The sequence below is a fragment of the Tinamus guttatus genome, unplaced genomic scaffold (assembly GCF_059628265.1).
Source record: "Tinamus guttatus ecotype Peru unplaced genomic scaffold, ASM5962826v1 Tinamus_guttatus_pri_ptg000314l, whole genome shotgun sequence".
Classification (NCBI taxonomy): domain Eukaryota; kingdom Metazoa; phylum Chordata; class Aves; order Tinamiformes; family Tinamidae; genus Tinamus; species Tinamus guttatus.
This window is the reverse complement of record NW_028288848.1, coordinates 5530078-5555491: the sequence shown is the minus strand read 5'-3', so window position 1 is coordinate 5555491 and position 25414 is coordinate 5530078. Positions and strand designations below refer to the sequence as shown.

General features: G+C 42.9%; 1 protein-coding gene across 1 annotated transcript; it reads left to right on the top strand.

The window, feature by feature from the left end:
- Positions 1-41: 41 nt before the first annotated feature.
- PDCD11 (programmed cell death 11) lies at positions 42-25087 on the top strand. Its single transcript, XM_088528645.1, has 36 exons — positions 42-62; positions 1053-1164; positions 1723-1860; positions 2857-3024; positions 3920-4081; positions 4304-4427; positions 4787-4968; positions 5474-5581; positions 6076-6282; positions 6656-6780; positions 7290-7350; positions 7966-8112; positions 8242-8493; positions 9284-9427; positions 10153-10353; positions 10755-10925; positions 11271-11490; positions 12462-12614; positions 13043-13158; positions 13331-13845; positions 14337-14399; positions 14854-14962; positions 15501-15590; positions 15906-16008; positions 16481-16658; positions 17432-17488; positions 18277-18399; positions 18695-18817; positions 19021-19219; positions 19626-19757; positions 20147-20284; positions 21381-21631; positions 22243-22411; positions 22918-23071; positions 23618-23783; positions 24645-25087. Exons 2-36 carry the CDS (start codon positions 1063-1065, stop codon positions 24814-24816), a joined length of 5523 nt encoding a protein of 1840 aa, XP_088384771.1. The 5' UTR covers positions 42-62; positions 1053-1062; the 3' UTR covers positions 24817-25087.
- The last annotated feature ends 327 nt before the right edge of the window (positions 25088-25414 follow it).

Here is a 25414-nt window from a genome sequence, read left to right as displayed (position 1 = left end):
GCTTCCGCTTGCCCTTTGCCCCGTGCACGCTGCTTCGGGCGGCGCGGCGGCCGCACGTGCAGGTGAGGGCGGCGCGGCGGGAGCCCCGGGCCGGCCCCAAGGCCCGGGCGGCCCCGGTCACCGTGCGGCTGGACAGGCCCAGAGCGCGCGAATCTCTCCTTGCAGTCCCTTCATTTTTATTTTTAACAGCGTTTAATCCATAGTTAAGGCTCTCCCGGGGGGCGGGAGCAGCCGCTGTCCCTGGGGATCTCGGTGACTGCTGCCTCGGGTCAGTTACCCGCGCTGGGAAGCGTCTTGTTGATTATAGCTCCATGGATAAGTCTATTTGTATGGGCTCCTATTTTATATTCTCCTATTTTAAATCTGTTTTCGTCCTCAAGATAGCGAGCTAGTGCAAATTTCCCTGTAAGTGCTGTGGACCTAAGCAATAAACAGCAAGTGAACCGTGACCCAATAAAAGGCTTTAGCTACTGCCTCGAGCGAATTAAGGTTAAGCAGAGCTGTTAAATTAAATACACATGAGCTTATACACCTTATTTTCATAGCGGTGTTATATGAACTTTTAAGGGCAGCACTTTGAAAGTCGAGATATAGACTAAGCTCCTCCTTATTTAAGTTATTATTTTCTTTTTAACAGTTAAAGCTGCTAATTTCAGCTCCTCCATTTGGTGTAATAGAAGCATACTTAGAGAATATTTCTGAACCACTTTTCTGTGTGTGTATATGGTGCTTTTACTGCTTCAAAAATTTGATACTTAAGTAGAATTAGTAGTAAAAATGTTAGGAGTACATGTGTTTAGATGTACCCTCATAATATTTTGGTGTAGTCAAACATTACATATGGTTAGGTGGGAGTTTTGGTTTTATTTGCAAAATAGCCATCTGAGTTCTTGTTTAGTTTTGCCCCTCCCCCCCACACACTTTTTTTCTCCAGTTTTGATGGGATGTAATTGGTCGTAATAGATATTATTGGTTACCAGATATTATTGGTCATAATATCTGTATACTTAAACTGTTTTTGTTTATTTGTTTTTCCTCTCCTTGCTCTGTAGAAGTTCAAACATGGCATCTGTGGAAGAAAGCTTTCCCCGAGGTGGCACCCAGAAAAAAGCCACAGAGGAAAAAGCAGCCAAACCAAAGATTGAGCAGGACAACTTGTTTGATGTATGTTGTTTATATGTACTTAATGAACTCTTATTAGAACTCTCTAAAACGTGCCCTGAAATCCTTCCTACTGACTTCTCTATACTTATCTCATATAGTTTGTGTTATTTGGACTTTGGGAATGTCTGCTGCCATTCACTTATCTTGTGACTTTTTAAAGATCTTGAATATATGACTTAGGGTGAAGGTAGTGCTAAAAAGTTTGAGCAAAATTGCCAATCAGGCATCAACACTGTAATATTCCACAAGCTCTGGATCCTGAGTTACTTGCTGCTATATTGCAGGGTTGGACCCATCTGTACAGTGATGCTGCAATGAGTTGCATGTTGAGGAATTGTGTTCCTCCCCCACCCCCTCCAAGTTTTAACAAATAATCATCCTCAGCCCAAAAAGATATCTTGAAAGACTTGCATGTAGACCGAGTAATTAGCAAGGGCTTTCCTTTTTCCCTACAATGCCAGCACTTTTTCTCTATTTTTATTCCTAGCAGTGGAATTCTTCAGTAGTATTCTGTTCACCTCTTCTATTATTTTTCTATCTGACTTTAATCTGATTTAGATCCATCATGAAGAAAAAACACACAAAAGAAAAAGAAGTCAAGTTGATCAAGGAAAGCAGAAGAAAAAGAAGCTCAAGCTGGACAAAAAAGACACTTCTAAAGACAATGCTGTCAATCTTGAACCGCTCACAGTTGAGGTTTGTGGATAAATGTTTTGTTTTGTGTGTTTCTGTCATTCTCAAGATGATGAGCTAGGATCTACACAAGGTTTAAAGAAGGGAGTAGATATTTCTTTTTTTAATAGCAACCTTGATAGTTACTTAATGGTAAGAGATAATAGTTTTTGTGTTTTCAGGTTCTAGGCTAGTGTACTAGAGCAAGAGTGAGATGTATATCATGGACATGTTGTAAGGTATCATTTGGAGTTTCTGGGGATTCTAAAATCTTTCATGGGACCAAAAGCTTCTGCTTAATCCTGAGTTGGATTCTAGTGTCATGTGTGTCTGTGTGGGAATGCCACATCCAGTTTGGAAATAAGATTTTATTTCAGAAGTGTTCCATGACTTCTATGAATCAAATGCTGTGGACTGAGAACAATGCGTGGTTGCTACACCTGTAGCTGTTTCTCCTGAACACAGTGAGCCCTCCAGTCATTGTTGTTCCTGTGCCAAGACAGAGATCTTTTCCAGCCTCTTCCTAAACACTGTCAGGCTGTTTTCTGGCTTTCTTCGCCGTATTTATAGATTTTTCTAGAACAAGGCCTCTTCTGTTGAGTCCTGTTACTTCCAGTTAATATGTGCTTATGTAACTGGTGGGTTTGGTTTGATTATGGTGTGAGTTAACATGGTAAATGCTGATGAGCTCCTTTTTGGTTTTGGTGTGATGTCAAACATGGAACATGGGGCTGTTGGGAGACATGAGTCTGTTCTAGCCCTGCTGGATACATTATTGTTTTGTCTGTTTTCCCCTAGTAAAATGGGGAGGGATAGTTCTGATCCATAAAGAGTGTATTATAAAGTACCAGGTGCAAATATTATTTCAGCCTTTTTATTTTGGGGGTTTGGCAGACATTGCGTGTTTTTCTTGTTAAATTTGTACATAGAGCAGTGATTCATAAGGCATTTATATCTACCATACTGTTATCACTCACTTGCCAAAATATCCACCAAATGCTGTTCTTTCTGCTTTCCCAGGCGCTCTGTGAGGGGATGCTGCTTCTTGGTTGTATAAAAGAAGTCAATGACTTTGAATTAGTCATCAGCTTGCCCAATGGACTCTCTGGCTTTGTCCCAGTGACACAGATCAGCGATGCCTACAGCAAGATGCTGAGTGAGCAGGTGGCTGAAGGAGAACTCCGGGAGGTGAGACCTTGGATCTGCACTGGGATTTGTACCAAATTGTTCAGGAGGATTAATAAGATCTCCGAATCAGCCCGAAGGTCTTGCTGAGGAGTCTGGTTTTTATTGTCTCACAGCAGACTTCAGTTTGCCTTCAGCAGCTCACCCTTAGCTATGTGGTCCATGAATTTAGTAGATAGCCTTTTGAACGTGAAGAAATTTGTGTTTGCTGCTGTAGCTAAATACAGATTCCTGTCTGTGCAGCACAGGGAGGAAGTCAAGGAAGTGTGTGGAAGAAGGTGCAAGGTTGCTCACTGGGGCTTGGGGAGTGTTCCAACCTTGAAATTACACTGTATGATCTGTTGTGCAGCATGCTGCTAGGTAGTGCTATTTTAGACTGACCTTGGTTTGGACTATGCTTTTCCAAGCTGCCTTTATAATTTCATGACAATGTTCATTACTGGAAAAACAGAAGAGGGGGATATGTTAGCTCATCTCTCCAGTGTCTGCTTTGCTTAAAAAGGTGGTGTGTAATGTGGGATTTGTGCAAGGTACTAATCTTTTATTGGTGGTGTTTTCCTCTCCTGAAGACGGGGCTGAGATTGGGGTCACTCTTGGCTCTGTGGTTGTGCTTTGACCCTCAGCTACAAGCTCCTGATCGCAGCCCCCATAGCATTCCTTTTTTTTTTTTTTTTTTTAAAGAAAACTTGCCAGACTTGTTGAAATCATATAATTTCATCTCAGCCTCTATACTGAAAAATGTTTTTTGCCTTTTATTGTACTGTTGACAGAGAAACAGCTTTCTTGGGGGGGAGTGAGGGTGGGGAAATAGTTTCAAAAACTGTTTCAGTACCAAACTCTGATGCTCTTGAATTATTTAATATTGTTTCCTTATTCTCTTGATCATCTTGCTGGGCAGGACTTGAACTCTCTCTTGGACATGTATTCTCCAGGAACATTGGTCAGATGCATTGTGACCAGTGTTGAGAAAAGTGCTGATGGACGACGAAGCATCAGATTGTCCATCAACCCCAAGAAGGTCAACAAGGGTCTGGCCGCTGCAGCGCTCGCAGTAGGCATGGTACGTGCTCTGGGTCTGCTGCAGCCTACCGAGGCTTCAGAGGCTCCCCTTGCAGAATCTGCCTTGTAGGGGCACTTAATTGTTTGGATTTTGTATTTCCAGCTTTATGATTGAAGGTACATCTAATTAGAGCACATGCTATTGCTAAGCATCATTTTTTTTTCATGTTTCTTTTCAGCCATTTCTTCACACTACTGATTTGCATTGTCTTTCTCCCAACAGCTGCTCTCTGGCACAGTGTCTAGTGTGGAAGACCATGGTTATATCATTGATATTGGAGTCAGAGGGACTAATGCGTTCCTGCCTCGTCAGAAAGCCCAAAATTACATCAAATTAGCCAAGAAAGGTAGGAAGTAATCAGGATTTTAGTGGGGATGGGTAATAGCAATAACTGGAGCCTTTTATACATTTGGTATTAGTATACCTTAGTGAGATTAGGTCAAAGTGGAGTCTTTTTGTTGCTGAAAGCAATGGCTTTGTGTCTGATCTGGAAGGCCACTAAGCTGCAGTCTGTTTTCTGACAGAGCATGTTCTTATTCCAAGCTCTTCCATCCCTGCTTGCAGTAGACTTTACTTTGATGGAAAAAAAAAAGTTCAGACTTGAAGACAAGGGGCTTTGAAAAGGCTTGGGATAAGGCGGTAGGCAGAAGGGAACCCCTGAAAGTACCTGAAGGAGGTTTTATGCTGTGTGTATTGCTTTTGTAGGACCTGACTTGAAGATAGGCCAGAACCTGAACTGCCTCATTGTGGAAGTAAAGAATGAGGGAAGAATTGTCCGTTTGTCCATTGATCGGTCAGAAGTTGCTGCATCCCTTGCAACAGAGCGACAGAACTGGACACTCACTAACTTACTGCCCGGGCTGGTGGTAAAAGCTCAAGTGCAGAAGGTTAGCACTGGTTTTGTTGAATGTTCCTGGAAGCAGAGGGAGGCAGGGGGAACAAGTGAAATGGAGATGGAAATTTATACCCTGGGAGATTTTGTGCTTTAAAAAACACTTAAACACTTTCCTTTAGATACTCCCTAAGTATCAGTTTCACCTAAGCTCCAATCTCTGCACTGGTTGTGAAATTGCAAGTATAAAGGTTATGTCCTGGAAATGGTGGTGATCTTTGAAACAGAACAGAATCCAGTTTATTATCCTTTTGTCTAGGAAGAGTTGTCTAGGAAAAGTTGAGTAATAGACTTCAAAATAAATACAATATTAGAAAAAAAAATTTTTGCAAAGCAATGTAAATAGATGTAAAAAGCAGAATTGTCAATAATCTGCCTCTCTCGATATACTCGATCTTTAATACCAGGAGACTTTGTGAAATGTGAACATGACTCTCTGAAACTGAGAAACGGAGCACCAATTTATTAGGTATCTCACATAATTTCTTTCTCCTTTCTAGGTGGCCCCATTGGGGATCACTCTGAGCTTTCTCTCTTCCTTCACTGGCATTGTGGATTTCATGCACATGGATCCAAAAAAATCCATGAACTATTCTCCAAATCAAGTGGTAAGGAGAGGATGAAGTACAGCTGAAATTGATATGTTACTTAGAGCATCTCTTCTCTAGCAGCATCCTGGTGAAGAATTATTTATCCAGTGGATTAATCTGTGAAATCTTACTGATAATGACCTCTTGTGTTCGAATTCTAATCATGGCTGCTGTAGAGCTGTAAAGAGCAAAGCCATTCTTGGGATAATGGAAGACTTGTGTGGGAGGCATGAGAGATTTGAGAAGGATGGGAAATGACTTTAGCAGTTCCTCTCACCACACTGGTACCAAATTAGTCTTTATAACTTTAGCAATGAATAAAAGCCAAAATCCCAGAGCTGTGAAGCTGTTAGAACTGAAATAATGTCTTAGTAGCAGTACTGGAAGGTGCTTGTAAGTGGACAAAGAGTTCAGGTACCGAAGATAACATCTAAAAACATGAGCGAGATGGATTTTTCTGCTTCTGTTTATAAGATGGTCTTTAATAAGCCCCCTGTCTTCTCACCATGCAGGTGAAAGCTTGCATCCTCTCCATCCACCCCACCTCCAAGCTGGTGCGACTTACTCTACGGCAGAGCTTCCTCCAGCCTGGAGGATCCCCCAACCAGCTCTCCAGTGACCGCATGGGGGTCGTGGTGGAGGAGTCAACGGTGAAGGCCTTCTTCAAGCAGTTTGGTGCTTTCTTTGAGCTTGATGATGGCAGCCTTGCGTATGCACGGGTAAGTGCCGAGAACCACAAGAGCAGTGAGAGAACTCCTTTGTAGATCTTGTAGCTTATTGAGAAATAAGTTTAGGAGGAAGCTTTATTTTCTTTCTTTTATGTTCGGTGTGAAAAATGTAACAAAATTAGGAGAAACTGGAAGATGTTTGCTAAACTCCCCACTGTCCAGGTATGGAATGTAGGAGGGTTACAAAGGAAGACAGAACTTGTGCAACCTGCTGCACAAGGGGATTGCATTAGAGGGAAGGTTTTGTGAAATTCTGCCATTTTAACCTAGGCTTCAAGGCAGTGTTTCTTATTTCCAAACACTAAATCATTCTTTTTTGTTGTTGTTGGGTTTTTTTTTGTTTGCTTGTTTGTTTTTTTTCTAGTTGAAACACCTTTCAAAAACAAGAAAGTCCTTTAAACCTGCAGCATTTAAGACAGGGTGCAAACACAAATGCCGGATAATTGACTACAGCCTGATGGATGAGATGTGTATTTTATCCCTGAAGTAGTAAGTTTCACAGACTTCCATAACGTTATTTGAAGGCTTAGAAGGGTTTGCGCGAGAGTGGAAAATGCTGCTTTGCTTTGTTGACGTGAAACCTGTTGTTTGGAGTTTCCAGCTTGTATCTGTCTTGTTTCAAGTCAGGGTGCCTGAGCATCTCAAGTATCCTCCTGAAACCCTGGGGAAGAGGGATACCATCTGTTTAACTGGTGGGCCACAGGGAAGCAGGGAGGCTAAATGTCTTTTGTTGGAAGGCTGTAGATGACTGGTGGCCATGACTCTGTAGTTGTCACCTGGAATGGAGTCTGGTGAACCTGTCTGAACTTGATGACCAGAGAGTGGTGGGAGGGGAGTGAACAGAAGTAAAATACAACCCCAAAGTTATGCAGCACGGGCGAGTAAGACAGGGATTTGGGATTTTTTTTTTTTAGGACAAGACAGAGGAGATTGTTTCTCTTATTCTAGTTTTCCTCCAGTGGAGTGATTGGTCATGTCTTGCTGTGTTTCTTTTCTAGTCAAGTTATCGAAGCTCGGTTCCTGCAGTATCAAGATGTCCATACTGGGGATGTGGTGAAGGTGAGATCCCGAAGGACTGACACAGTATCTGGAGCAGTTGCATTTATTTTGCCAAATGCTTGTTTTCAATTTCTGATCCAGGCTGGTGATATAAAAATAAGGAGAAAAACTTCTCCTTGGTGGACTTGCTTAATGGAATTTGGTACTTTACCAAAATTTTGTTTTGTTTTTCATGATGCCTCTAAGTCAATCACATTTCAGCCACATCCAATCACATATTTAAGGCCCTGAATACATTTTTAGCTTCCTTCATTCAGCCTTTCTAAAACTTAACTTGTACTTGGTGCACTGGAAGCATGGAGGTCAAGTGTCCACCATAATCCACAGAAACAATTACTGTGTTATGTCTGACCCATGTATGACTGTTGGATATATCTCTGGAAACATGTAGTCCGACAGAGTCAATTTTGCAGAAGAAGGCTATGCTCAAAAATGAGGTAGTAAACAGTCTTGTTTAACATATGAGCTAATGGATCAGATTGGGTGGATTGTACTTTTGGGAGGGTGGTTAGAGTTGGTGGTAGTTTGTAGTGTGATGCATCAACTGTTTCCTACCCACATACACTGTGCTTACCATGTTGAATTTACACATCTTTTCCCTCTTTTGTGCTCTAGGGTAAAGTATTAGCTCTGAAACCCATTGGGATGCAAGTAAAAATTACTGATGGGATTAAAGGGCTTGTGCCCTCCATGCATCTTGCTGACACAATCCTGAAGCAGCCTGAGAAGAAGTACAGTGTGGGAGATGAAGTCAATTGTCGGGTAAGAGCTGCCAAACAGGGTCTTCAGCTGCTTTAGGCTGCACTTTCTCACTTTGAGTGCTGTGAGCAACTGGCTGATCAGCCAATGGCAGAGATGCTTTTTGAACCTCTTCCTGTTCTGTTCTTCTAGGTGCTGGAGTGCAGACCTGAAGAAAAGAAGCTATTTCTTACTCTGAAAAAAACTCTTGTCCAGTCAAAGCTTCCAGTCCTTTCTAATTATGAAGAGGCTACACCAGGTCTGATCACACATGGCTTTGTGGTGTGTGCAAGGGAGTTTGGCTGCATTGTGAAGTTCTACAATGATGTCAAAGGTCTGGTACCCAAGAATGAGCTGAGTTCAGAGCCCATATCTTCTCCAGAGGAAGTCTTCCATGAAGGCCAGGTAATTCATGCACCTAAACCTATGTTTCATGAAAGAATGCCAAAAAAAGCTGCAGTGTAGTTGGCTCTGGCATGGGGTCTTCCAAAGAAGCGGCAGCTACACCAAGAGATGTCCATGTTCTTTTACATTAGGCAATAGCTGTAGTCGATTTAAGTAGATTGTGTGAGAGACAGCTTCTTGAGCGCTTCAGAACTGAATTTGCTTGTTTTTTCTTTCTAGACTCTTCTGCAGGACAGCAGGCGCCATGTTGTGTGACTTAGGGACCATGGAGATCTTAGTTTGGGATTCTGGGCCACATCTTCTTTTAAGGGAATTAATGCTCTTAATTAAAAAAATCAGGAGAATGGTTTCTTCTTCCTTTATTTTCTCCTGTTTGCTTCAGGTTTTGTGCATCCCTAAGTAGGAACCCTGGGAGTTGTATTGTGGGCAGGCTCAGCCCTATTCACTGTTTTTGTGGAGCACACTCTTGTCTGAAATCCTACTGTTTGTTGGCTAAGGAGAAAAATTTTCAGGAGTTGTGACTGCGGGTCTGGAGATCTGAGTTTTGTTCTCAACTCTGCTACAGACCTGTCAAAGTCATCTCATGACTTAATGAAAGTTATTTATGTGCTTATTTTCCATCTGTGAGGTCAAGAGATGGTTTCTCTGGTGGATCTTAAGGATAGCAGATTTTAACTTAGGGGTGGTAGAAAAATGTATATTTATTTGCCTGTCTCGTATAGGTTGTAGTACGCTGAGGAGGAGGAATGCATCTAAACCTTGTTTATTATTTTTTTTTATTTAACCACAGGTTGTCAAAGTAATGGTCTTAAAATGTGAACCCCAGCAGGAAAGACTTCTGCTGTCCTTCAAGTTAACAAGTAAGCCTGTCCCTAAAGGTAAAAGGGAACATATTCCAATGAAGAACCAGCATGCGAAATATGAAATAGGAAAGGTATTGGATTTAGTGACTGCTTTTTTTGTTGTTGTTGTTATTGTTGTTTTCCCAACCCAGTATTGCAGGCGAGACAATTTGGTATCACTTTGAACAACTTTAGGAAAGGCTTTTGGAGATCAAGAAGTAGCATTAAATGTATTTCTCCTATTGGGTGGTTTGCCTACTGATCAAAGGCAGGAAGGATTTGATCTCATCAGAGGACACGATAAAGAAATCCTGCGGCTCTCTTCTAGGAGATGCAAAAGTTAGTGCCCTTGCTGCTGGGTGAAGTCCTCTCCTGGGTGCTGCTGATGTTCAAGACATCAGAAGCAGTTGCTTTTCTTTGAGAGAGAAGAGAAAAAACAAACAAACAAACAAACATAGATGAACTGTTTTGAAACACTTCACTGCTGTCTTTGGGTTTAAAAAATTGCTTCCAACACTCTGCAGATACTACTAGTGTGGGCAAGGGGCGGTCCTAATTTTCTTTAAATAGTTCTCATCTTTCAATCAGGAAGTTAAAACTAAGTGTTTTTAGCCCTTGATTTCTTTGGTAGCTCAGATTTAATATCAATGTTGACATGCTTTTGAAGCTTGGCTCTGTTGGTGTGAGGCTATTTCCCATATACAGCTGAGAGGTCATGTCAGAACCCTTCCAGTACAGCATTTGGTACTTGTGCCTCAAAAGAGGTCACTTCAAAGGTTCTTGGTATTTTTTATCGCTATGCTTGTTCTTTCTTTAGATGGTTGATGTGAAAGTCTTGAAGAAGAAGGAGAATGGCCTAGAGGTTTCCATCTTGGATGATGAAGGCAAAGCCATTGCCTCGCTTCCCACAGTTTACCTTTCAGACTTCGTTGCTAACTGCAAGCTCCTGTACCATTGCCTTCAAGAGGGAGATGTCCTGCCTAGAGTTATGTGCCTAAATAACAAGGGAGAGCGTATTGTATCCTTTAGCATCTCAGCTGCTTGAATGGAGACCTTTTTTGAGATATATATATATATATATATATATATATATATATATATTTAAACAGATATCTGTAAGAAACAGAAAATATAAGTTTTAATAAGATCACAGTTTTGGCAAAGATTCTGCAGTTTTATCAGTTCTGTCTTTTTGGTAGTGTTGGGAGGTTTACATTTCAGCTAGTGTAAGGTATGCATCTTTAATGCTGTACCTCTTTTGAGAAATTGATTGCTAAAATTTAGTATAGAGAAATCAAGACAGTAATTAAAATTGTGTGATTTTGGGGGCTTCTGTACAATCCTGCCACCGAAGACAGCCAGAGATTTGCTTGGCTCCATTCATTCCTCTTTTCCCGTTTCCCCTAACTGGTGGTTCAGATTTTGTGCAGAAAGTCTGCAGTCATTTCTGCTGTACAGGAGGAGCAAGTGGTGAGAAGCTTCTCTGAAATCCAGCCTGATATGCTTCTGACTGGCTATGTGAGGAGCGTGATGCCTTTTGGCGTGTTTGTGGAATTCCCTTATGGCCTTACAGGACTGGCACCCAAAACAGTAAGTCATGTGTTAGCTTGACTTCAAAAATAGCATGTGTGTAATCAGCAGGCAAGCTTGAAACAAGGCATTAGGCAGAGCTGGAGGGAACAATGGGGCTGTAGATCCTGCATTCACTCTGTCTCCCCCAAAAGCTGCTCTTAGGTTTGTGTGTTAATTCTCTTCCAAAATGAAGTAAAGAGTTTGTTCAAATGAACTTAAGGGATAAGGGGGGATTTAATGTGATATCATTTACCTGTTTATATAGATAGCTTTTCTGTTGTCTTGGCTAACTTTTCCTGAACAGCACTGCAGGTGCTTGGCAGCTGCACTCAGTAACCTCGCTCCTTTGTTTTGTCTGCACAGAGCATGTGTGACAAGTTTGTGACAGACACCAAGGACCACTTTTTGGTGGGACAGACTGTGATCGCAAAGGTGATGAGCACTGATGAAGAGAAGCAGCGTGTGCTCCTCAATCTGAAGGTGTCAGAGTGCAGTTCAGGCAATTCTTCTGTGGAAAGCTTTGCCTTGCTAAGCCAGTACTTCAAGGAGGTGAAAGAAATCAGGAACTTGTTGAGAAGAAGAGGTAAGGATTGTACATGATCTCCTAAAGGGGATCAGGTTGCAAAAACTGACTCTAGAAGAATAGTAAAGTGAAACAACTATGTTTGAACTGGGCTTTCTTTTGTTTAAAAAAGACATGGCTGGAATGGGACAAAAAATTCTTTAAGTAACTGTAAAAGTAAGAAAGTAAGAAACCAGCATGAGATTCAACATTCTTCAAATCACACCTGTTTCCAGCATTGGCCAGGCATTTAATGATTTTTCCCTCTGATTCCATGAAGAATTACCTCTGATTTTGGTCTGGCACTGGATAACTTTTAATATTCCATGCTTCTAATAAGAGCTTTAGTCTGCAGGACTAATTTCTCTGTTCAGTGGACATGAAACTCCATAGGGCTTTATTTTTTAAGGAATATGAGGTTTCAATGCTTGGCCTATTTAATATGCAAATAGAGGTAGATTGCCCAGAAGATTACCCGAGTTGATCATTTTCAGTGGAAAAGTCATTCTTGGAAGCTTGGAAGAAGGATTTTGTGTGTCTGAGTTAATTGCCACAGCACCAGTGGAGCAGAACAGGCTGCCCACTCCCCAGACCTGAATGCTCTTCCTGCAAGCAGAGCCAATATTGGGAACCAGCACTGCTAATCGCTTGATTTAGGAAAGGCAGCACTAGTGTCTCGATATTAGGGTGTTTGGCACATAAGGATCAGAGTAGACCTAATAGGAATTCTTCTCTGTAATCACAAGTGGTGAAAGATATGAGATAACTGGGAGTGGCCTGAGTGCACTGGTGTGATGTGCTATCTTGAGAAAGGCTGGGCAAGTTACCTGTGCTGGTAAAACTCTTACTTTGTTTCACTCAGCAGCCTGGACAGCTGATTGTTTTCCTCTATAAAAGTGGATATAAATGCTTGTTCATGCTTTCTGGTGATCCTTTGGCGAAGATGGAGCACAGGTGAAAATAACCCCCTGCTTTCTTCTCCCTTTGTTTAGGGGAGTCCAGCGTGGCCCGAAGCCTTTGTGACCTGCTGCCTGGGCAGGAGCTGCAGCTGGTTGTGCAGGATGTGAAGGAGGATGGCTCGGCCCTGTTCAGCAGCAGCAGTGCCACGGGCTTGACTGTAACAGCTACTCGCTACCATTTGGGAGGTGGGGCGCTCTTCTTGGACTGTTTTGGTTTTCACTCTGATACATCCAAATCTCTATTCTTCAATGAAATAATTCTTCAATAGGACTAGCAACTTCAATAGAATTAATATCTCAGAATTTCTGTACTCAAAGATTTTGTTTCGTCAGTAGAGTGACCTTTTTGTGCAAAGCTAGCATAATCTTGTTCAAAACCTACATTACATTGAATTTTAGTTTAGTTAATCTGCACTATCAATTTAGTTCTTCCATGAAAGTATCAGATTCTTTCTCTACGTAAAGGAAGCCCTTTCATTTTCCTTACGATTACCATTGGAGGAATCTATTTTTCTGAGACATGTTACACAGCTGGTACTAGCTGTGATTGTTGTTAGCTCCTGACAGAATTAAGAGTTTTGACCACTTCATAGTCTCTCTGTTCTCACTTACAGAGAAAGGTGTTGTTCCTGGTGAGAGAGCAAAAGGATTGGTTCTTCATGTGGATATCCTCTCGTCCGTGGTGCATGTTTCCCTTCGAGAAGAACTGTTAAAACAAAGAACCAAGCAAGTATGTATTCAGTTTTTAGGATTGTCTGTTTTTGACTTTTAACCAACCTTAGCTGGTTAATTAATTTGAGGGGGGACGGGAAACTGTTTAATCCTTTGGAGCTGCAGGAAGTAGAGTGAAGGGAATCAAGGTCCCAGGAGGGAAGGTCATTATCTCTATTTCCATGTTGCAGCTGGCAGAGAACTCCCAACACTGTGCCATCGTGCAGCACATAGCAGACGAGTGTGCCGTCATCTCTTTGGAGACGGGCCAGCTGGCTGCTATCCCCATAGCCTCTCACTTCAACGACACCTTCCGTTTTGACTCAGAAAAACTGAAGGTGGGACAGATGGTCTCTGTGACCTTAAAAACAGTCAAGGGGCATGACCATGGAGTCTTGTTAGCGGTACAAGATCCAGCAAAGAAGAATGTTTTTGTAAGGTTCCGGAAAGAGTCTGAGACGGCTTTGGAAGACACCCTTACTGCTGTGCAGCACTCGCTTTCTGTGGGGGATGTTATTACTGGAACTGTTAAGTCTGTCAAGCCTACCCATGTCACAGTTGCTATTGACGACAAGTTGACGGGTTCAATCCACGCGTCCCGGATCTTGGATGAAGTACCTATGGACTCCTTTCCAACATATACTCTGAAAGCTGGACAGAAGGTGACTGCCCGGGTCATTGGAGGCAGGGATGTGAATACTCACAGGTAGGAAAGCATGCACCTGGTACTACTTGAGTAGCACCTTAGATGGGACACTTAATTCAGATGATCTGGGCTGTTCCCCCTTTTACCAGCCACTGTTACAGCTGCCCTTGCTGGAGTTGGTGCTGAGTGAATCTGTCACCACATTCCATCCTGGGTCAGGGTTGCAGTGAATTAGTTCTTTTCATCTGTGCTGCTGGATCTATCTTGGTGGTAGATTGCAAAAAAGAATGATGTGTGAACTTGTGTTACGGTCCACTAGAAGCCTTAAGTGCAATGTCTCTGCATATCTGCAAGCAGATTTGTCTCAAGGGGCTAAGTTTGTGAAAGTGCTTTTGAGTCCTGAGAAAGTACTGTGAGGAACTGAAACGAGAAGACTTCGGTAGTTTTAGAAGAGCGCTTAACACCTGCTTTTCCTCAGTGCAGTGGGAATATGGGTGACTGGAGCATGGAGAGGTTTTGAGAAATTGTTTGATCCTTTTTCTGTTCTTCAGGTATCTACCCATCACCCATCCACACTTCACACGATCCATCCCAGAGCTCAGCATTCGACCAAGGTGAGTGTTGATATCTCTGATCCCTGCAGATAATTCACAAACCTTGTATTCACATGGCTTCCCTTCCTTGTCCTCCTGTTTGTGAAGGATCTGGACGTAGCAAGGAGCTTTGTGAATGCAGTGTGGCAAGGCCTGTTACTCCCACTTTCACCTCATTTCATATCTGGGAGCTGTTAAAGATCCTGGTGCTCTTGCAGTACATAATTTCCTTTGAATGTTCTTTGGCATCAGGTGTTGCCTGCTTGGAGTCTGATTCCTCCATGTTGGGAGCATTCTCTCTCAAGAGAACTAATGACAAGAACTAATTCCCTGCAGAAGGATGCAACAAGGAAGAGGATGGGGGTGAATGTGTCAGTAATACTGGCTCACTGTAATCTCTTGTGTTTTCTAATGCTAATCTTCATCATTAAGATCAAACCTCTAACTGATGTCCTTTCTGCTTGTATGCAAATAGTGAAATAGAGGGGAAAGCTGTAACAATGCTGAACCATAAAGGAGACAACGCCCCTAAGAAACTTGGACTCTACAAAGTAGGGCAGACTGTGACCTGTTTTGTTAAGAAGGTAAGATCAGAGGCTTTATAAGACATGTACTGGGGATGCAGCAAGTAAGGTGACCTCAGAGATCTCAGCTCAGGCTTCTAGACTGACTCTACTTGTTCTTTGTTAGTTGTTAAGTGTGGCCTGTGCAAAATGCCGTGTCTTATGGGGCCAGCAGGAGAAAGAAACACCACTTTCTATACTAGCAAGAATAGAGCTAACTAATGCTCACTGATATGTCTGTTGCTGGCTTATGTTTTCCACCCTGTAGTTTACCTTGACACAGACCTTTGAGAAACTGTCTGTGCCAGCTGTGCAAAATACACATATTGTCATATGCCTCTTCACTTATATGTGCATCACTGCAACGTTATGGCTATAACATAAATAGGAGTCAAATTACCCTTTTTGGGTGATGCAGGAGCCCAGGCCAGAGGGATCCCTTCTGCCCTTAAAAATGAAGGGGTTCTTTGGTAAAGGTTTTTGTTGTTGTTTTTGGACTTTCGTCTTTTTTTTTTTTCCTTCAAGATCTAATGTTCTCTTCTGTTTGATATCTTCTCAGTATAACACCATCAAAAATTGGTTGGAGGTAGAAGTCACACCTGACATTCGTGGAAGAGTTCCACATTTGCTGCTGTCTCTCAACACCAAGGTAAGAGATTTTTATAGATGAGCTACACAGGTTTCTATGCCTGAGGCTGTGGGTAACAATCACTAACACTTTTCGGTTATCTATGTGAACTTATGTGGATATCCAGTGGTCTGCCCATTATGCACTGCTGTCTCTCACTGACAAACACATATTATGTCTGTTAGTTTAGCCCAGGGTAACAGACCCCTTGAAACAACGTGGAGCTCTTCATCAGAGGTGTGTTTTGAAAGTGTAAAGCTTCACAGGAGAGTACAGCAGTCAGAGCTGGAATTGCAAAGGTCCTTTTTATGGTATTAAGTGATTTTTTTTTTCCAGGTTCTAAAGCATCCAGAAAAGAGCTTCAAAAGTGGCCAGGCATTGTCTGCTACAGTAACTGGAACAGATGTCACTGAAACCAACCTTTGCTTGTCACTTACAGGTATAGTAGAGCCTTAACACCAGGACTCTGCTGCCTGTGATGAGGCACTGAGGTGGAGTTGCACTGACCTCCCTGGGCAAAGACGTTATGCTTCATAGTCAAGCTGCACCTCCCTTGGGAAGGAAGGGAAAGAGCAGAGAAGACCTGGGTCCTTGACTCAGATGTGTGGCAGCATGTAAGATGAGAAAGGATCAGACCTTTAGTCTAAAAGTCACTCACAGATGTGTTGCAGACTGAAACCCTTCTCTGACCTCTTATAAAAAATATTTCCTTCTAATCTCAGGCATGAGATGTTAGAGAAACCATTCCTTTTTTTTTTTTTTTTTTTTTTTTTTTTTCCTGGTGGGGCGGGTGGGGAGACCATGTCTGATACCAGCCATGTCTGATACCAGCCTTGCTGCTGCATTAGCTGTTTTGGTTGTGCACATCTGGAGTATTATGAACCTTCCCCCTCTTCCTTTGCTCTTTCCAGGAATCCAGTCACTGGAACAGGGCAACATCACCGTAGGCACCGTAGCAAAGGTGATTCCACATGTTGGCTTGACCATCGCGTTGCATGGAGGGAAGACTGGCAAAGTCAGTATCTTTCACGTGAGCGATAGCTACACAGAGAAGCCTCTGGATGACTTCAAAATTGGCAGGGTTGTCAGGTCAGTTCTTCTTGCTCCTTCAGATTGGGAGGTTTAGAAATATTCCCCTTTGGTGACACTTCTCTGCTGTAATGTGGCACCAGATGCATAGGGCTCAGTGTTCAGCTCAGAAGTGATGCTGACTTCTTGCGTGAGGTGTATTTCAATCTGTTTTAACAGTACTTCAGAAGACAGTGAGCCTTAAACACTGCTGCAGAGATTGCTAGGTCTGTGGAAGAGATGATGATAACCTTATATATACATGTGCCTGAAATGCTCTTATACCTTCTGTGTATCAAGAGGCATATCTTTGGCTGTCTTTTTGGACTCGGTTTGGGAGAAGATACTCTCACAGTGAGGGTAATGAACAGGACTGAGAGCACTCAGTTATACCAGTCCTGCTATGGTTTTGAAGGTCACTTGTCAAGTTGGGTGTCTTTATACCACATCTGTAACATTGCGTTTTCCTGCTACATAAGTTTATTAGGAATGCTGGAGGTTAAATAAGCCAAGTGACTCAGCTGTAGTAATCTTCAAGTTCTTTGTACCAGTATTAGAGACTGGATAAAGCAAATAGGTCTGTTTCAAAAATCAGCTTCAGCTGGTTTCATGAACAATGGCACTATCGTGTCATGCTGGTTTGTGTTAGACACTAGGTGTTCCAAGAGACAGAACAGTTTGTCTCCTCCAGAGCTTCTTTCTGTTATGGCAAACTATATGTTTTCTGCTAATAGCTTTATTATTATTATTATGAAATAAAACTTTCTGTTCTCTCCCCTTACTCTGCCATACAGGTGTTATGTCCTTTCCACTGAGAATGGCAAAATCCAGTTATCTCTCCGGCAGTCCAGGTAGGCATCTTCCTTCTAGACTATGGATCTGCTATCAGTGATTGAAAAGCAGTGAAAATCCAGTAGCTAATAGCTGGTCTGCCTTGAAACACTGTTGGTTTGGACAGCTCAATGCAAAGTGTTCAAAGGACTAGAGTTTTTTAAGGCATGAACTTTGTTCCTGCTGCATAAAGTTTTCTTGCATGTCAGAAAACCTGGTATGCCTGGCATGTAATGTAGAACTGAGCAAGTGCGCGCTCATTTGGTTACTTTTATTTGCCATCATTCTAGACCTAACTTAACTTTTTAATTTGTGAATCAAGTTCCTCTGTTGCGTTTGCAGCATAAGTTTCTTTTAATTTTCAAGCTGCATTTTTAACTGCTTGGGCTAAAGAGCAGGCCTAGTCTTAAATGTGTGGTAAACCAAGCCTCTTGCTTTGACTTGGTTGTATTAACAAAAATATTAAATTTTGTGGAATGGGATATCTTTAGAAACAAATGGGGGATAAAAACAGGCCAATGTTTTTGAATTTCAGACTGCATTTAATTCATCTCTTTCTCTCAGTGTCAGAGGAAACCAGAACTTTCTCTATTGGCTATGTTTGTGGGAGTATTTGTGTGTTCTCTGAAGTGTGTGTGTGTATGCTTGAGCCAAGATAGAGGTATTCTGCTAGTACAGTTGAATAAAATGAAAAGTCTCTCTGATACAGGATGTTTTTCCAGAAAGTACTTTCTTATTTTTTTGGTATCCAGATCAGAATATGGGTTATTCAAACTGATGCTTTTTTTTTTTCCCCCCCATCTTTTAGGCTAAATCCGAAGAGCAGCAAAAGAGCAGAAGATGTGGAAATAGCAAGTATTAAGGATGTTAAAAAAGGCCAGCTAGTGAGGGGCTATGTCAAATCCGTCACTCCATCAGGGGTATTCTTTAGGTGAGTGGCGTGAGACCAGAATACTGCATTGAGATGTGATGGGTCTTGAACTGTCTTGTTTTGGATTTGTGACTCTAGAATTCTATTTGGGGGGAATCTCTGTATAACATGATGATGCAGAATGAATTTCCTCATGGAAATCAACATTTCATTGTGAGTTTTATTGAGCTTATGAAATTAAAATAAGAAACATTTATGTGGCACAGTATAGAATTTCCTGTGCCACAGAGAAATGCAGAGCATTTTTTCTGGTTGTGTTTTGTTTTGATTTGCCATGATTTTTTTCTCTTCTCAGCCTGTCTGCTTCTCTTCTGGGTCGAATCCTGTTCCAGAATGTTTCCCCTTACTTTGTACGGAAACGCTCCTTATATAAGAAATACCTACCTGAAGGAAAACTGCTTACTGCCAAGGTCCTTGGGTAGGTCTCAAGTTCTTGAAAAGGATCATGAATTAGCAGAAAGGAGATAAGGGAAGGAGTGCAAAGAGGGATAGTATCTAGGAAGAATGGTAGGAAGATTTTGGAATAAGTTTGGGTTTTTGCAGACACTGTAAATGTTGTTCCCCCCCCCCCCCCTTTTTTCTTCTTCCTTTTCCACTCTTCTCCATTACCTGCCCCTGCAGTATAAACAGGGAAGAAAACCACGTTGAGCTTTCTCTCCTGCCTGAGGACACTGGGATGTCAAGCATCTTGCCTGAGTCCCTAGGCCTGCCACGCTATGATGCAGAGGAAGAGAGAAAAGAGAGGGAAGAGAGTGAGAAGCAAAAAGAGCTTAAGAAGCTGAAGAAAAAACAGAAAAGAGGGAACTCTGAAAGTGAGCAGGTATGGATGTGATTGTGCAGGACTTAAGGGGTTGGCTAGCCCAGGCACGACAAAGGATGAGGAAGATCCACTGGCATCAGCCTGGAAAAGAAGTGAGGAATTATATGGAGTGGAGAGGGAAAGGGGGATGAAGCCATATTGGAAACAATCAAAAATCAGAAACTGTAATTTAAGTAAAAGCCACCTGAATTAGCCTGATTGTGTTGCCTGAGTGGCCCATCCCTTGTTCCTGTGTTGGTAAGCATGACTTATGCTTGGTTGTTTCCATTATTTGCAAGAGTGGGAGTTGCTGTTCTGGGGCACTTCCCTCCCTCTGCTGTCAGGATCATTTCTTTGCAGTCAAAATTGCTGGTAGGATTCATTCCAGAAGTTTCTTCAGCATTTACTTGTTTACTCGCTATTGTAGGAGACAAAGCCAAAGAAAAGGAAGATCTGCCCAGCAGATGAAAGTGACAGTGGAATTGAGGTGTATTGCCGAGAGGAGGAGGAGGAGGAGGATGACCAGAAAGAAGAGGAGGCATCTAAAAAGAAATCTATGGTGAGAAGTTCAGTGGCGAATTTGTGCATGGGGGTGAAAGAGAATATTCATATTTAGTCAAGGGTTACCAGAATTGCTGATCTGACACAACCAGTATGGAAAATGACTTTCCAGTGCTGTTGAGATGCATCAGTTTTGACTTGGATGACAAGATTGCAGCAACGCAGACTGGTCTTCATGTCCAACATGTCGACTATGAGTGGTGTGAGAAACATTGACTTAAAATTACAGTAAGGGTGACCAAGTGAGATGTCTTTCCTGTTGGACTGGGGCATGACAAGTTGATAGTACTGACCAGAGAGGAGGCACAAGCAGACATTGCTGTGTCCAGTCTCTGTGCAAAGCTTTCAGATAAAAACCTGTGGTATTCCCTGTCTGTCTCCAAGCAGATAAAGAAACTTGGTGAGGTTCCCAGGCTGCAGGTTTCCACTGGTTTCACTTGGGATGAGGACATGAACACAGTTGATGTGCCAGCACTGAGCCAGAAGGAGAGTTCAGACAGTGAAGAGGAGGATCTGCAGTCCAAGGTACTGTGTGCTAGAACTGCCAGCATAGGAGACACCACGTGGGGGCTCTAATGTGTTGTCTTGATGCTTGAGTGTGTGTGTGTGTGTGTGTGGCAACGTTTGCCACATGTTGAAGCCTTCTAACCCAAGGGACCATCTTTGCCAGGTAATATAGAACTACTTTAACTACTTCGAGTATTAGGGTTAGCAGCAAGTATCTCTGAAGCAGGGGAGAGAAGATTCCCAGTCCATCATGGATGCGTGAAGAACGGGCCTTCTCAGGGTGGCATCCGAAAAAGTGCTGAAACATTATTTACAGAAAAGCATGGTTTCATTAAAAACAAACTTTTTATATTTGATTTCAGCATTGCTTTGGTTGCTGAATGTTTTTGTAATTTTAAAGGAAATCCTGGAGATGAAAAGACTTTTCACATAAAGGCCTTTTTATTAAAAAAAAAAAAAAAAAAAGCCAAAATACTATTTTATGCTGAGATTTTTGGTGAAGTTTTCCACTGTGAGCAATCCAGCAAAATCAGAAACAAGCTCGTGAAGTCCTTTATTCTTTGGGCTTTCCCCTGTTCCCAAAACTAAGCTCTGTGAAGGAGGTCTTGCATGGTTTGGATGCCAATGCATGTCTCCCTAATGTGGAGAACTGTACTGCTCTGTATTCCCAATTTAGTCCTGAGTCACCCTGGTGGTCCAGAAAGATGTCCAGTGTTGAAGCATTTCTCCTATATAGCCTGATTGTTTTTTATTTTAATGGAATTGAGTGGTAGTGGTGAGTTAGAGAAGAATGAAAGGGAGGAGGGAAGTGCAATTATGCAATTGGTGTGCAGGACTAGCAAAGTACTTTGGTCTATTGATGAATTTCATGAATGGAAACCATATTTCTTTCAAGTCTGCTCTTCTCAGACGTGAATTTTCTTTGTGTGTGAATTTTTTTGGGTAGGGGGCAGGACAGGGACTGGTTTTCCTCCTCTCTAAAATAATTGCCCCCGTTTCATCTTATGGAAGTTGCTCTGTTCTGGATGTACTGGGGTCTGACTCTGCTACAGCTGAGTGAGTGTTCACACGTTAAGTGCCTACTTTATACCAATCCCTCTCTTTGCGCCTTCAGCCAAAGAAGCAGACAAAGAAGGAGAAGGAGCTGGAGAAGGAGAAGATGGAGAAGGAGCTCTGCAAAGTAGAAGCTGCCCTGATGGACCCCAGTCGACAGCCCCAGACAGCAGATGATTTTGACCGCCTTGTGCTGAGCAGTCCCAACAGCTCCATCCTCTGGCTGCAGTACATGGCCTTCCACCTGCAGGCCACCGAGATCGAGAAGGCCAGAGCTGTGGCAGAGAGAGCACTTAAAACCATCTGCTTCAGGTAATGATAGGGTTTTGCTTTTTCCTTGTACCAAATGGTAAGTGAAGGTGGGGGTAATGGTGGGAGGGGAGCACTGGGAACGCCATTACTGTGTGCAGGTGTAGCCTGGGAAGGGCTGTTTCAGTGAGTTCAAAGGGACTATGTGGCTGCAGTTGCAAGCTGGCCTCATGAAGTTGTAGCCTGAGTCACCACGCTTGGCCTGCTGCAGCCCATGAGCACTCTGGCTCCCCAGGGTTCCAGTGAGCCACACGGTCATACCTCAGCGGTCAGCAGGGTTTGAAGGACATAGTGCTGTCAGTGAAGTCCTCAAAACAAACTGAAACCTCTGTGGCTTCTTTCCATACCACTGGGTATTGAAACATCTTCACGTTATGTTGTGTTTTCTTGAATCATCCCTGTGGTTTTAAATTATAAACAATAGTGATTAAAGCTTGCAGTGTGAAACAGCTATTGTGCTCTGTCCCAGGAATAGTGTGTTTAAGGGATCGTGTATGCTCACTTCCTATGTCTCAGAAACAAGCTATGTGCCATTGAGTATGTGCCGGATTGTTTGCAAAAACCTCATGAAGGCTGGTGAAAAGCTAAACATTCTTGTTTACATTTGTTTTAAGGGAAGAGCAGGAGAAACTAAATGTCTGGGTAGCTCTGCTGAATCTGGAGAACATGTATGGCACTGAGGAGACCCTGATGAAAGTCTTTGAGAGAGCTGTTCAATACAATGAACCTCTAAAAGTCTTCCAGCATTTGTGTGACATCTATGCCAATTCTGAGAAGTACAAGGTGAGGTGTTTCCTGATTTTGTTTCAAGCAGCATGGGCTTGAATGCCCTGGGACAAGCCTGAAAGACTTTGGGGAAATAGAAGGAAGAGAACTCATTTTCCGCCGGGTCTGGGCTTCCTTGTGCCATGGCTTGTTAATGCTGGTTGCACCCTTGGAGAGTCTGTAATGGGTATGATTCCTTCTGCACTTGTTTTTTTAAAAGACTTAGAATGAGGAGCCCTGATTAGAGGTGGGTATAGTGCAGACAGCTCCCAGGCAAGTATCCTATCCAGACATGCCAGTAAACCCTATTCTGCCTTTGTAAGCTTCCAGCTGTCAGACTTGATATCTGTCTTAGCCCTAACTGTCACTAGCAGTTATGATGGGCAGCTGGCAAGGCACTGTTAATACTTTCTTCTTTCACAAATGTTTGAAGTTACCTGGCCAAGACAAAGAGTCTCTTAGAGCTACAAGACTTTATCATGAATCTGTATGATCTAATTCAGTCTCCCTCTCTGCCCTTCCAGCAAGCAGAAGAGCTATACCACACAATGCTGAAGCGTTTCCGTCAGGAGAAATCTGTGTGGCTGAAGTATGCCTCCTTCCTCCTGAAACAAGGCCAAACTGAGGCTACACACAGACTTCTGGAGCGTGCTCTCAAGGCTTTGCCCACCAAAGAACGTAAGCATTTTCCTACACATCTGTGATGCAGTCTGACAGGTCTGATAAATTAGCTGCTCTCTGATATCTCTATCCTCCTGTGGTAGCGTTTGTAGGAGCTGCAAACTGCAACCAGCTTGAACCTACTGCCCTTGTCTATAAGGGAAAGGAAAATTTCAGCTTGGTATCATTTTTAAGCCCTTTTGTAATAAAATCTGCTGTCATGGGTAAAAGAGAGGGTGATTTTGGTTCTTCAGGCTCTCTGTAAAAGCTCGGTGGTTTTGGTTCCAGGTTTGTGGGGCTGGGCTTGACCCTGGACTGGTGCTTTGAGTGCAAGAACAAACCTCTTTCCTGGAGAGAGCTGAGATGCGAAAGTGGAGCACGACATCTCCCTTTCCACTTCCCCAATCCTGTTTTGGTCCCAAATCTCTTAACAGCAGGCTCTTTTGTATCTGGGTAGAGATGGTGTTCTCCTTGTAACTGCCTCTTTGGTGTAATGGCTGCTCACCTGTGTGTGTTCATGGGGAGAGTGCCACTCTACTACCTTAATGTCTTTACTTCTTCCAGATGTGGATGTCATTTCAAAGTTTGCACAGCTCGAGTTCCGCCTTGGAGACCCAGAACACGCTAAGGCCCTCTTTGAGAGCACCCTCAGCAGTTACCCCAAACGCACGGACATCTGGTCCATCTACATGGACATCATGATCAAACGTGGCAGCCAGAAGGAAGTGCGGTGAGTCCTGCCACAGCAGCTGGGAGGGGAAAGTCCAGTGCTTGAGTAACGCTGAAAAAGAGTAGATACACCATAGCATGTGGCTGTTGAAGGCCTTCCAGAGCAAAGGAGGACTTGTATCACCTGGAGAAAGAGAACTTGGGGAGTGTGGAAGGGTTTATCTTTGCCGTGACTGAGGAGATTCCAAGGAGATCCACAGGGCAGAAGGGGACTGATTCGTAAGGGTGACCTGCATGACAAAAATGAAGTGACTTGCATTGAGGCATCATACTGTACTTAGTGGGACTGCTAGGTTGTTGGTGGGCTCTCCTTGGTTTGTCAGGATCTATAGAGCGATTCTGCTAAGCTGCCATGAGGTTCTGGTGCCTTGACAACTGTAATGCTGTCGTAGCTGCTTGTCGTGCTGTTTAATTCTGCTGTCACTAACTCCACACAGACAGTCTCTGAGCGTACTGATCTCCAGGCTGAGCTGTCCCTAAGGAGAAACAACATTGCCATGTTGTATTTCAGGAGTGAAATTAAGCGTTGCTTTTTGGCATATGTCATAACAAAAAGAGAGATCAGTCACTCTTGCTGAGAGTTGACAAAAGGAAGTCCAGCTTCCTGCTCTATGGATCTAGCTTTGGCCTCCTCTGTGAACTGAGGATCAGATAAAGTGAATGGATCTTAGCACAAGTTGACCAGCAACATTTGAGCTCTGCTTTGAGGTATTTGCCAGTTCTTAGAAATCTCTTGCTTTTCAAGTACCAGCACTTTGCAGCAGTTTGAATGAATTTGCTCTTTATTCAGAAGCAGGAGATAGAGCTTCTGTTGAGCACCATCCCCCACACAGTGATCTGAATGTCCTTTGGTTTCTTACAGGGACATCTTTGAGCGGGTCATACACCTGAGCTTGGCACCCAAGAGGATGAAATTCTTCTTTAAACGCTATCTGGATTATGAGAAGAAATATGGTACAGAAGAAACTGTCCTGGCTGTCAAAACAGCAGCACTAGAGTATGTGGAGGCCAAGAGTTCCCTTGCTGAGAGCTAAATACGGAGCAAATAAAAGCAGAGACTCTCAGTTCTTCATGCAGTGTGGGAACCAAGAGGTGTGGAATTCACCTGGGGATGTCCATGGACAGTGAGTTTACTGACAGTATTGGTATAGCACCAAGCCAAACCAGAAGAACAAATAATCCCAGAAAAGATCTGATAAATGTGTACAACTGCTCATCTGTCATAAATTAGGCTAGCTTGATTCCAGTTATTTAAATATAGACTATTTTATGATCCATTTGAGCATCAGCCCTACCGGTTCTGCTTTCCTATGGAAATGGTGCAGTTATTACCCCTATTATTAGCTACAGTGATATCCTATAAATTTATTTCTCTCTGTCCAATAGCAGAGAAGATCCTTGCCTTTTACCTGAAATCAATGCTTCAAAAGATTACTCAAGTGCCTTTGTGCTGCCAGCAGTTGGCAGAACAACATGGGATCTCTGAGTGGAGGAGGTTGGAAGGTACCTCTAGATACAGTCCCCTTCCCCTGCTCAGATGGGTCAACAAGAGCATGTTTTTCAGGACCACGTCCTGTTGGGTCTTGAATATCTCCAGGAATGGAGATACCACAGCCTCTTTGGGCAACCTGT